At 53.9% G+C, this 12077-nt stretch overlaps 1 protein-coding gene across 4 annotated transcripts in view; it reads left to right on the top strand.

Moving 5' to 3' along the window:
- Nucleotides 1-12077, top strand: part of SHISA6 (shisa family member 6) — a gene marked incomplete at both ends in the record, with an annotated part of 272740 nt that overhangs the window by 16002 nt on the left and 244661 nt on the right. For all 4 annotated transcript variants that reach the window (XM_080827463.1, XM_080827462.1, XM_080827461.1 and 1 more), the window contains one exon: nucleotides 6127-6287. In XM_080827463.1, coding sequence (XP_080683589.1) covers nucleotides 6127-6287 — 161 coding nt within the window. The remainder of the gene's footprint in view (nucleotides 1-6126; nucleotides 6288-12077) is intronic.

The raw sequence follows: 12077 nt of genomic DNA, 5'->3' as shown, positions 1-12077 counted from the left end.
GGGCGTGTAGGACCGGGTTAGTGGGGCACAGACATGAGAGGGTGTCTCAGTGATACAGATGGTGAAGACACATGCAGTGGCTCCCGAGGACCCCTGAAGTTTCCTGGCCGGACTGCTCATATACGACGGTATGCCTGCTCCAACTTGCAGCCCAGTTAATTTACTCTCCCCTGCTCGCCACGCATCCAGGAAAGCCAAGGAATCCGTGTGCCAGAGGGAGCGGCGAGCCAAGGCCACGATCCGGGCAATTCAGGCAAAAAAAACATGCTTTTGTTAGACTTACCTAGATACGGCAGCAAACGTGGTGCCGGGGGGGGGGGGGCGGCGGGGAGGTTGGAATGATTAGCAAGATTCTTTTTTTAAAAGTTCTTTTTTAAAAAATTTTATGATGATGATGTAAACTCTATGCCCAACGTGGGACTCGAATTCACGACCCTGAGATCAGGAGTCCTGTGCTCCACCAGCTGGGCCAGCCAGGCACCCCCAAGACTCTTCAGGTCCTTAAATGAGATGCTTGTGAGGGGCCGAGGGGGTGGGGGGTTTGCCCTTGGCTGGGAAGCCCCCTCTGTCCTCGCTGGCCTGGCCCTATCCTGTTCCCACTGCCCCTCTCCTGTCTGAGCCCCTCCCCCTCCCTTACCTTCTGAGTCATTTCTGGGTGCTTTCTCTGAATTTCTTTTTGTTCCTCACTTCCCCCTAGTCCTCCCACCACCTTCTTGTCCCTGCCCGGTTCTGTCCCCTCGTCCGTATCCCTTTCTCTCCTGCCCAGTCTCCGCCTCCCCACTGCCTCTCTGTGGCTCTGAGTCCCTGCTTACTGTCTGCCCCCCCTCGTCCTAACTCTCCCCTCCTCTGTCCGCCTGTCCCCCTCTGTCCTCTCCTTCCTCCTGCCCCCCTCTCAGACCTGGAAAGGGCTGCCCACTCTCTTCTTGCAAGCCCCGCCTCCCTGTCCCTCCCTGACCGATTTTCTTTCCCGTGGTTGGAAAATAGCTCAGGCCCTAACCCATTTCCTGGGGCACATCCAGATTAATGAGGTGGGACTGGAATGGCACGTTTCAGAATTAGAATAATATTTATCAAGCACCCTGGGGAGAAGGGGATAGAAGATGGAGAACAGGAGAGGATGAGAGCAAGGAAGGGAGGTCACAGGCTGGGGGCCGAGGGGAGGGGCTATGAGGGCAGCTGCTTGAGGGCACCGTTCCTAAGGACACTGCCTGGGAATTAGGGCCACCTCTCCCCTGGCCAGAAGATGGGGGAGGGGCGGGAGCATGGCCCTGGCTGGCGTGATCCTCATTAGGACCACATGGGCAAGGCTGCCTCTTTAGGAACACCTTCTCTAGTGTGCGTCTCTGCCCCTTGGCCGTGCTGCCCGGCTCAGCACAGCCAAGCCGGCATCCGGAAAGGATACAGGGCAAGTCACTGTCTTCACGAGGCGACGGCCTCGCTGTACCCCAGTTTAAACTCCTTCTCTGGCCGCAAGCCAGACCCAAGCACAGCGCTGTGCACTGAGCCTGATGGTCTCCGGCAAAGTGTCTTCCCTCCACCCCTGAGTCCGCAGAGCCTGCGGCCTGCAGGGCTTCTCGGGGGATGGGTGTCAAGGGCCTCCCCGGCCTTCCAGAGGGGAGCTCCGCTTGAAAATCGCATCTCTGCTGCATCCTCCTTGCCCGATGAGCCCCAGGGCCAATCTCCTCGGAAGCTGGGATGGGAGCTGAAAGCTGTACAGCGGTGGGGACAGGCCCGATCTCCGCTCCTTTCTCCGGGCAGCGTGCGGCCCAGGTCCCAACACACAGGCCCCCTCCGCGGGGACGTCCCCTTCGGTATCTCCGGGCCAGCCCCGTGTCTCATCCTGGTGCGGGCTGCTCACTAGGTATCTGGGGAGCTGGATTGCACTGAGCCTGAGTCAAAGCCTGGCTTCCCCTTGTGCTGCCCGGAGGTCGTTCAGGGCTTCTTAACCTCGCCACTGCTGACACTTAGGGCCGGGTCATTCTTTGTTGTAGGGGCTCGCCTGGGTGTCGTGGGATGTTTAGCAACGTCCTTGGCTTCTGCTCACCAGAAGCCAGGAGCACTGCCCTTCCCAGGCGTGACGGCCAAAAATGTCTCTGGATGTTGCCAGATGCCCCCTCCCGGGGGGCGGGGGAGGGACAGAATCACCGTGGAGGAGCCCAGATGGAGGCTCAGTGTTGGCCTCCCCAACGTCGTGGACTTTGCCACAAGACCCTGTCCTCCTTCACAGGCACCAGAGGGGTGGGAGTCTTTATAAAAAGTTGAGAGGCAAGAAACAGAAAATTAATATATACATTTTGGGGGGGGGCAGCTTTTTTGAAATGTAATGCACCCGCCATAGAATTCATTGTTCCATTTTAGAGTGTACAGTTTGGTGCTTTCTGGACGTCCCCCTCCCCCACCGAGTGGTCTAGCTAGTCTTTGAGAACATGTTCATCCCCCCCCCAGAGGAAACCCCGTACCTATGAGCAGTCACTCTTCACTTTCCCCCTCCCCCAGCCCCCGGTCACCGCAAATCTGCTTTCCGTCTCTGTGGGTCTGCCCAACCTGGACATGTTCTGTAAACAGAATCCCATAACGCGTGGTCTTCGCTGACTGCCCGCTTTCACTTGGTGTGATGTTTTCACGGTATCTGCTAGGACATCATTGCTTTTTCAGGCTGAATAAGGGACACCGGGGTGGCTCAGTGGGTTAAGCATCTGCCTTTGGCTGGGGTCGTGATCCCGGGGTCCTGGGATCAAGTCCCACCTCGGGCTCCCTGCTCAGCCTGCTTCTCCCTCTCCCTCTGACCCCTGTTCATGTTTGCTCTCTCTCTCTCAAATAAATAAATAAAACTAAAAAAAAAAAAGGGGGGGCAGAGTAAATAACCCATTGTGTGAGTATCCCGCATTTTGTTTTTCCTTTCATCCATCAGTGGACTTCTGGGCTGTTCCCACCTTCCGGTGTTTATTGGTAACGCTGCTAGGAACCTTCATAGACAGGTGTCGTGTGGACATGCGTTTTCATTTCTGCTGGGTCTCTACCTAGGAGAGGAATTGCTGGTCTGTAGGGTGACTCTCCGTTTAACCTTTTGAGGGATTGCCCAGCCCTTTACCAAAAGGCCTGCACCCTCTTACCTTCCCCAGCAGCCGTGAGTGAAGGCTCCCAGTTTTCCACGGCCTTGCCAACATTTGGTATTGTCCGACTTCTTGGGGAGAGCCCTTTAAGTAGGTTTGGACGACCGTCTCCTCGTGGTTTTGATGTGCATTTCCCCGATGACTAATGACCTAGAGCTGCTTTTCATGTGCACCTTCTTGGGAGAAATGTCTTTTCTATCCTTCGTCCATATTTAAGTTGGGTCTTGTGTTTTTTTTTGTTTTTGTTTTTTTTTATTGAGTTGTAAGAGTTCTTTACATATTCTGGATGTAATTCTCCTCTCAGACACATGATTTACAAATATTTTCTCCCATTTTCTTTTCTTAAAATATTTTATTTATTTATTTGACAGACAGAGATCACAAGTAGGCAGAGCAGCAGGCAGAGGGAGAGGGGGTAGCAGGCTTCCCGCTTAGCAGAGAGCCCGATGTGGGGCTCGATCCCAGGACCCTGAGATCATGAACTGAGCCGAAGGCAGAGGCTTTAACCCACTGAGCCACCCAGGCGCCCCTCAACCATTTCCTTGATGGTCGTGTTGCCTTTTCTGGATCATATCCTCGGATGCAGGCATGTTTTTTTTATTTTGGCGGAGTCTGGGATTTCTGCTTTTTTCTTTGCTTCCTCATGATTTTAGTGTCACGTATACGAAACCACTGCCAAGCCTCAGGTCACAAAGATGTACTTTTATACTTTCTTCGAAGAGTTTGTAGTTTTGGCTCCAATATTTAGCTCCGTGATCCACTTTGAGTGAATTTTACATGTGGTGTGAATGAAGGGCCCAACTTCATTCTATGGCATGTGACCTTCCACTCGTCCCAGCGCTATTTGTAGAGGAAACTGCTCTTCCCCCATTGAGTGGTCTTGGCACCCTTGTTGAAAATCAATTGGCCATAGACTTAGGAGTTTTATGTCTGGGCTCTCAGTTCTAGTCCATTGGCCTGTATTTCTGTTATAACTTTCAAGCTCCCTGTTTCCTTACCATGGGAACATGGTAGCAAAGTGTCTTTGTTGGCCAGAGGAATGCAGGAACGCAGGATAACTTGCATGGATGTGTGGTGACAGAAATACGGAAAATATTTATAACACGTTGGAATATAGAAGAGATCTCACCGGAAGGGCCATGGTAGTCTAAACCCTTTGTTTCGCTGATGGGGAGAAAAGATCAGATTTCCGTTTTCGAGGTTAGCAGAGCTGCCCAAAGTCGGACAGCTCATTTGGGATTAGGACCCAGATCTCTGGACCTTTCAGGACCCGGTGCGGGCTTCTCCTTCCCACACCCTGAATGTCAGGTCTCTGACCCGGACCGCGGGTCTGCCCGAACCTCCTTCCCCAGCCTAGTGAGCAACTGTGTTCTCCCTCTCTACTTGGCCCATCCCCGTGAACAGCGGGGTGCTGACATGCATCTGTTCCTCCCTTTTCAGCCAGAGGGAGGAGAACACCAGCCAGGGGAGAGCGTTTGGAACATCTGAAATTGCTAGATGAATGCCAGCAAATGATAAGATTGCCAGGTTGATGCTCTCCTCCCTGGAAGGTTCAGCATGTCAGAGGCAACATAATGGAAGGCAACAATTCACTCTCAGACACGCTTTTAGTCTGCGAGGGGGCGGGTGCCAGGCGTCGGAGTCCTTGTGTGAACGAAGCTGGGGGGTGGGCTGCGCTGGTTGTGGGGGGCTGGTGGTGCGGCGACTTGCCCGCACTTCAGGGACACCCCAGTAGCCGGAAGAGTCCTGGCCTAGCTTGTGCAGAACAGGGGTACACTCAGAACTGGGGCCGTGGCCCTGAGATGGCCTTCCTTCTCCGGGTGGTGGGGGTCTCCTGTAGCTTGTCCACACTCGCCTTCGCAGCCTCAGACTACCCCTGCCTGTGTCTGTGAATGGTGGTCACACGGCACCTCCACCGAGCGAGCCCCGTCTGAAACCAGCTGTCGGAGCGATTTCGCCGAAATTGTGAGCCCTTCGGTGATGGGAACTGTGGCCTGTTTACCTCTGGCTCTGCGGTGACGCGTGCCCGCTGGGTCCGCCATCGATGCACATTTGGTGGTTGAAGGGACATGTTGCGTGAATATAAGAGGCTCGAAGTCGGGGTAGCTGGGTCTCTTGCAGAGGGGCTGGGCCGCTTTAGCTGCAGCAGCCTCTCTGTGCATCCCCGTTTCTTCCTTTCCGTGTTGGTGTATTTTCCTCTTGGTGTTTGCACTCTTTGCCTCCTTGCGGCTCCAGCTGTGGTCACCCTCCGCACTGTCCGCGTGGTTGGGTGTTTACCTTGTTATCGGTACGTCCTGTCTTTGCGGTTACATCACACCTTTCATTCATCGTCTTTTAAAAAGGTTTTGTATTTATTTGAGAGAGAGAGAGAATAAGCACGGGTGGTGGGGGAGGGCAGAAGCAGGCTCCCCGCTGAGAGATGCGTGGCTAGAACCCAGAACCCCGAGATCATGACCTGAGCCGAAGGCAGCCGCTTCACCGACGGAGCCCCCAGGGACCCCGTAGATCACGCCTTTCTTGGATGCGAGATCTGTGTATTGGGTCCCCAGTACACAGTGCGTGCTACGCGGTGGGTGTTCCTTAAAGGGGCGATCGTGCCCGTGTTATTCGTAACCTGCTGCTGGAGACGAGGCCACTGACGGCAGCCCTTCCTGTGGGGACATCATGCTGGCCAGCTGTGTGTGTATCTGCCTGGCCTGGGGGGCGGTGTTTCGGTAGCCAGTATTTTGAAAGGGCTCATGTGATATGAATTGAATACAGAAACCGTAATCGCTGCCCTTTAATGCCTGTACCCCCAAGCATGGCATCCTCTACCCTCCACCCTCCTAACCCCCCCCCCCACAGCCCCAGGATCAGCCCCCGACGTAGCTGTGTCTCCTGAGAACAAAGTGTCGTGTGTGTGTCTCCTTCCGTAGCTCTGTCCATCAAAGGGCACCCGGAAGTAAGCCAGCTCCCTCTGTGGTCCTGTCCACCTGCCCCGTGCATCTCACCGTGTGATCTCCTCTCTGTTTAGGGCGCTGGCCGACATCTTAAGACAACAGGGACCAATCCCCATAGCACACTGTGAAAGAGAAACTATGTCGGCCATCAATACGTCTCCCAAAGAGAGCACGCCGGTCCGATCGTCCTCCAAAAACCACTACACCCCCGTGCGCACCGCCAAGCAGACTCCAGGTAAGTGAGCGCTGATCGCCTTGCGTCTTTGCCGGGGGCGGAGAGGGAGTTTCTGGTAGAGGTGTCGGTGACGTTTTGCTCCGGCGGGGTGGGGGTGCAGGTGGCGCTCCACGGTGCCGTGGAAGACGGGGCGCGTGGCTGAGCCTGGGGATCGTCTCCTGCGGAGGGCCAGGTCTCAGAGAGACCGTGCCATGGAGCGTCCTGGCTCGGGGGAGAATGGACGATTCGGGACAGCCGTGACTGAGTCAGTGGCTGGCGTACTCTCTTACCCAAGAGGAGGCTGTGGCGGACGTGGTGGAAGTGTGGTCACGCCCCAGCCCACGGGACGGGGTGGTTTAGGTCGCCCGGGACGCCAGACACACAATGAGAAATTGCCGCGATCAGTTCCAACCCTTGGGATCTCAGAACATGCTCCCTGAGAGTAGGAATTGTGTCTGTATTACAGGGGGACGTCGTCCCGTGCTCTGTAGGTACCCCCGGGTATATGACGAGTTGCCATGTTCTAGCGGTCATTGTGACAGCGGCGAAGCAGGCTATATGGATGGACACACGGAGCTCAGTGAAATTTAGCGGCTTGGGCGAGATCACTAAGATGTTAATGGTCATAACAACATCAGCGATGCAGTAACAGAACTCCCGTTTATTTGGATCCTGCTCTGTGCCAAGTGATATGCTGAACACTCTACGTGTATTTCCTTACTTTTTCTTTGCAGCCGTCTTCAAAGTTCTTATACTGTCCCGATATCGTAAGAGGAACAGAAAAGTTCAGCAGTTTTTCCCAAGGACGCATGGGGAGAGAGCAAGCCAGGCTCCAGATCCAGACATAGAGGTTGCGACAGTCAGGACTGAAAAATCCTAAGATCCTAATCTAGTTGGGGACACGAATTCATAGGGTCTGAGTGGACAGTTTCCTTCCAGGTGCAGCTGGGCAAGTCATTTCCCACTGTGAGCGTAACCAGACAGCCTAGTACAGACCCCTGTTCCTGCGGCAGCTTTCACTTTGCTACTTGGCTCTGAAAGCTTGACATCCACCCCCTAACGCCTTTCGGAGGACGGGCTTTAGGGTCCGAACTTTAACGGCAGGAAGGGTGCTCGTCTCTTGGCGCTAGGAAGTACGTCCCAGATTCAGAAGTGTAGTGAACACGCTGCCGAGGTCAGGTTTCTTTTCCATTCATTCTTGAACTTCAGTTGATTAAATCAGAGACCACATACTTGCCTTTCAGGTAATCTACGGAAAGCTTTTGAGGATCTGATAGAAGGGAAGGACATTCGTCTTCAAAAATACCCACCTGTGTATAAGTACATATATTCATCCAACATTTTTAATACGATTTAAGGGGATTCACGGTCCCTTCTACAGTTAGAAGTCCCTGATTGAAAAGTAAAGACGAGAGATCGACCTTTGCAAAAAGTCTGTGATGCACTTTCTACCATAGATGCTGAAGATGTAAGCCATGGCGGGAAGCTTGGCAAAAACCATCCAGACCGGTGGTCCTCTATCTAGCTGCCCATCAGGATCACCTGGGAGCTCTTAAAAATGCTGATGCCTAGGTCCTACACGTTAACCCAAATTTTCCAGGGACGTGCCTGGCGTCATTGTTTATGAAAATCTTCCCAAGGTGACTCTAACGCTCAGACAGGGTAAAGAGCCATTGGTCCAGGTGGATTCCTCGTTTTATGAGTAAAGACACTGAAAGGCTATGCCGGTGGTTCTCAAACTTGGATTCACACCGGGAGCTTTAAAAACGAGGGCTACCTGGGTCCCACCCCCTGAGAGAGAGTGTGGTTTCACGGGTGCGGGAGTGTGGCCCAAGCACGAGGCGGGGAGGTGGGTGCTGAAATCTTCCCAGCTGATTCTGTTGCGAAGCAAAGTTTGGGAATCGTTGGGTGGTGGGAAAGAGCAGAAAGGTACCATTCTCACTAATCCTTATTTTTGTTGATCGCTGTTTAATCCAACCTTGGTATTACAAAAACTAGGGTTGAGGAGGATAGTTTTGTTTTCCTAAAGACTCACGGTTTGAAGTCAGGCTTCTCGGGGACCTTGTCTGCGATCTTGGAACTTCAGGTCACCCCGGTGTCCAGTGCACCCCTGGGAGTTTACCCCGATTCGGCTCCGCTCTGATTTCCTCTGTCTCATTCACCAGCCTGCTTATTCTCAGATGCCGAATCCAGGCCGATGAAGCGGACACTTTCAATTGGGTCTTAAATGCATTTCTGGGCACGAAGATTTGTCATGTCTTCTGGTCTGGGCGTATATCCTCTCCCAGTAATCCGCAAAGAAAAGCTTATAGTTCCGTGATTCACTTCTGGGCCCATTCGGAGAAATCCCACCCTGTCTTTCTCCACCGGGAACTCTTCCCTCTGCCTTTCGAGACGGGCATGGTTTCCAGACAGCGCTCTCAGCAGTGGTGACATTTAACCTCCAAACTTCTACAGGCTCTCATGGGCTCAACGGCTTTTCCACGTTCCTGCTGATCCCCTTTGCCCCAAAATGTTGGAGTTGGAGTGGATGTTTCAACAGAACTTTTCCTAAGTGTCCAAAGGGGAGATCAACTGTGATTTTGTCACTGCATGAGTCAACAAGCCACGGGTCAGAGAGGTGCAGTGGTAGAAATACCGGGAGGTGTCATGGTATGAGTCGTTCTGCTACTCAAAGTGGGGTCTGTGGACCGTTTGCATCAGCGTTCCCGGGAGGTTTGTAAGGGATGCCGTGTCTCAGGCTCCAGCTCCCCTGCTGAAGGAGAACCTGCATTTTTTAGAAAAAGATTTCATGTATTTATTTGAGAGAGAGAGAGGGAGAACACAGAGGGAGAGGGAGAAGGAGGCTCCTCACTGAGCAGGGATCCCGACGCGGGACTCAATCCCAGGACCCCAAGATAGTGACCAGAGCTAAAGGCAGATGCTTCACCGACCAAGCCACCCAGGCGCCCTGAGAACATGCATTTTAGCGAAATCACTTAACAGGGGAAGTTAGAGAAGCACTTGAAAAGCCCGGGCTTGGGAGCACATCCCCCCGTCTGTGTTCCAGCCCCAGGACCATCTCCGTATGTAACCTTGGCAGGCCGCTCAGTCTGTCCTTGTCTGCCCTTGAGGCTAGTAGTACCCTCTGCCCCGAGTTGTTTTATGGATATAATGAGTTAAGCCAACTAGAAGACTTAAAACCGGTCCTGACCTGGAACACACACTCCCTGTGAGCTGACTGGGCTGCAGAAATGTACCCACGGCTCATGGCAAATTAGTAAAAAAAAAGAAGAAGAAGAAGAAGAAGGGTGGGGGGTGCGGAGAAGCAAAGGCATTGATGTCCATAAACCAGGCAGGGTCTGTGGGATTGTGTCCCAGATGAAAGCCCTGGACCCAGGCCATCCTGTGCTTGGCCCCAGCCCACGGTGCATCTTCTGAGAATGAAAGTGGTTTGTCAGGCTTTGTAGGGCTCCATCCGGGTTTTGGGTGCCCAAAGCCCATGCCTAGTTAGGTTTGGGAAATGACATAAGTCCCACCTTAATACAATAATACAGTGAGAACGTGAGTAGCAAAAGTACCATTTACTGAGCATCTACTATGCGCTGGGTCCTCTGTTAAACATTTTCTTTTTTATTTTGTTTCACTTATTTTAAATATTTCGTTTTTAAGTAATCTCTACACCCAGCGTGGGGCTCAAACTTAGAACTCAGAGATCTAGACTCGCGTGCTCTACCGACGGAGCCGGCCGGGTGCCCCTAAAGGTTTTATTTTAATTCCAGGAGACACTTTATACTAGAGGGTGGACTTCTGTAATTAGGAATGGGAGCTCCTATCCCCATGTTAGAAAATTCCTCTTTCCTTCTGGAAGAGACTTCTGGTTGACGCTTCCAGAAGTCCCTTCCCGAGTTTAAAGGGAGATGCGTAAAGGACAGTGTGGTCCGTGCACCAGCCGTGACTGCATCCCCACGGGAGCTGGTTAGCAGGGCAGGATCTTGGGCCCTTTCCCAGAAGTACTGAGTCCGAATCAGCTCTTTAACAAGGTCTTCAGATGCTGCGTAAGCGCATTCCGGTGGGAGAAGATCCGTTTCCCGTGGCGAGCCTCAGCCCTGGCCGTGCAGGGGAGTCGTGTACATAGTTCTGAAACTACTCATGCCTGACCCCTCCAAGATTCTGCATTAACGGGTCAGGAGTGGACCCTGGACCCTGGTGTTCTTCAAGAGCTTCCCACGTGGTTCTCCTGTCCAGCCGACTTCGAGAACCAGAGCCGAGAGGGAGACTGGCAAGTGCGGGAGACTGTGGCGCATGGGTGCACTTCATGACCCACCAGCTCAGCCCGTGGGGCAGAGGGAGGGGAGGACCCAGGTGCACTGAGGAGGAGGGGCCAATCTGCAGGGCTGTTGGGGATACTGACCAGAAGGGATTGGAGGGTCGGGTGGAGCCAGGCATTGGGAAATGCACCCAGGTCTGGAGCTCTAGGTCCCCGGAGGCTTGTGGGTGTGGGAGGGAAGGGCACTTGCTTGGTCTTCATGGGTGGGGAGGAATGGGGACTTAGCATCTGCCTGGCCTGACTCAGCCCTAAGAGATCCTGGCCGGGGGTCACTGGGGGCCAGCGGGGGGTGGGGGGGAGAGTGGTACCTGTTCCTTGTGGTAGTAGGTGACACCATGTGTTGCGCTTCCAAAGTTTTGATACCCAACGTCCCCCCTTCTCAAGAGTGGCCTCAGCTGGAGGAAATGAATATTAATGTCCCAGCCACTCACCACTGTGAGTTGTATCAATGAGCAAATCAGTCATCCTGCCTCTTGTCAAAACCGCGTGCTGGAATGGCAGACGAAGGGAGCCAAGGGATGGGACTGTTTAAGCTTCGCGGAGACTGGGAACGAAGCATGGGACGCTGATGGGGGGGATGCTGGGTCACACCTCCATGTGGCCGGGGTGCTCACCACTCCCGCCGTCTTCCTGGGCTCTTGCTGGAATCCAGACCCTGTCCCTCGTCATGTCCCGCCCATGCCTGCCTTGGGGTCTTTCTCTCTTTTGATTTTTGTCCATAAACTTCCCATCAGCAGATCTCGGTGCTGTGAAATCCAGGTCTCAGATGGCGGTACCTTGCCCAGCTCGTCATCTGCTCTGGTCCCCTGCCTTACCTCCTTCCAAACGCGTGTGCCGTGTAACACTGGGTCCCCGTTGGTTCCTTGGTTTGTTGTCTCTGCTGCTATCGGAACGTAAGCTCCACGAAGAAGCAAGGGCTTGTTGTCTCTCTCTTCTCTGTAGCATCTCTGGATCGGGAGTGTTGCCTGGAAGTTCACGGGTGCTCCGTGACTGTACAGGGAGTGGATGAGTGAATGATGACCCGGTCCCTTCCTAGGATGGACGTAGGAACAGGTCCTGGGGACGCAGGGGCCCCACCGTTCTGCCGGCTGTGCCAAGAAGAATTCCTTTGTAGACGTCTTAGGAGCTCGGGCAGCTCAGAGTCCCTGTTCCGGTTTGGGGCTGCAGGACATACACCTCAACTCTGAGAAACTTCTGGTCAACCCCAGCCCCTCGCGGGAAGTGGGATTCTTCTTTGTCGCATCCCCAGGGAGACAGGACGGTCTTGTTCCAGAGGGGCTTGAGATGATGGCCACAGACGACACTGGAGCTCTCGGGGGATGGTGAGATCGGCTGACCCACGGTGTAGGAGCTGGAGCTGGGCAGACCCGGGCAGACCTTCCCCTGCCCACTCACAGGATCGAGGACCCCAGCTTCCGCCCCTCATCTGTGACGTGGGGTGACGGGCACCCTCCTCACGGCAGAGGGCCGCTGCTGCGTTGAATGGAATAGTCTGTGTATCT

This window comes from Martes martes (genome assembly GCF_963455335.1).
Source record: "Martes martes genome assembly, chromosome: 16".
NCBI classification, from domain to species: Eukaryota; Metazoa; Chordata; class Mammalia; order Carnivora; family Mustelidae; genus Martes; species Martes martes.
Note: the sequence above shows the minus strand (reverse complement) of the source record. Positions and strands in the feature narration are given on the sequence as shown.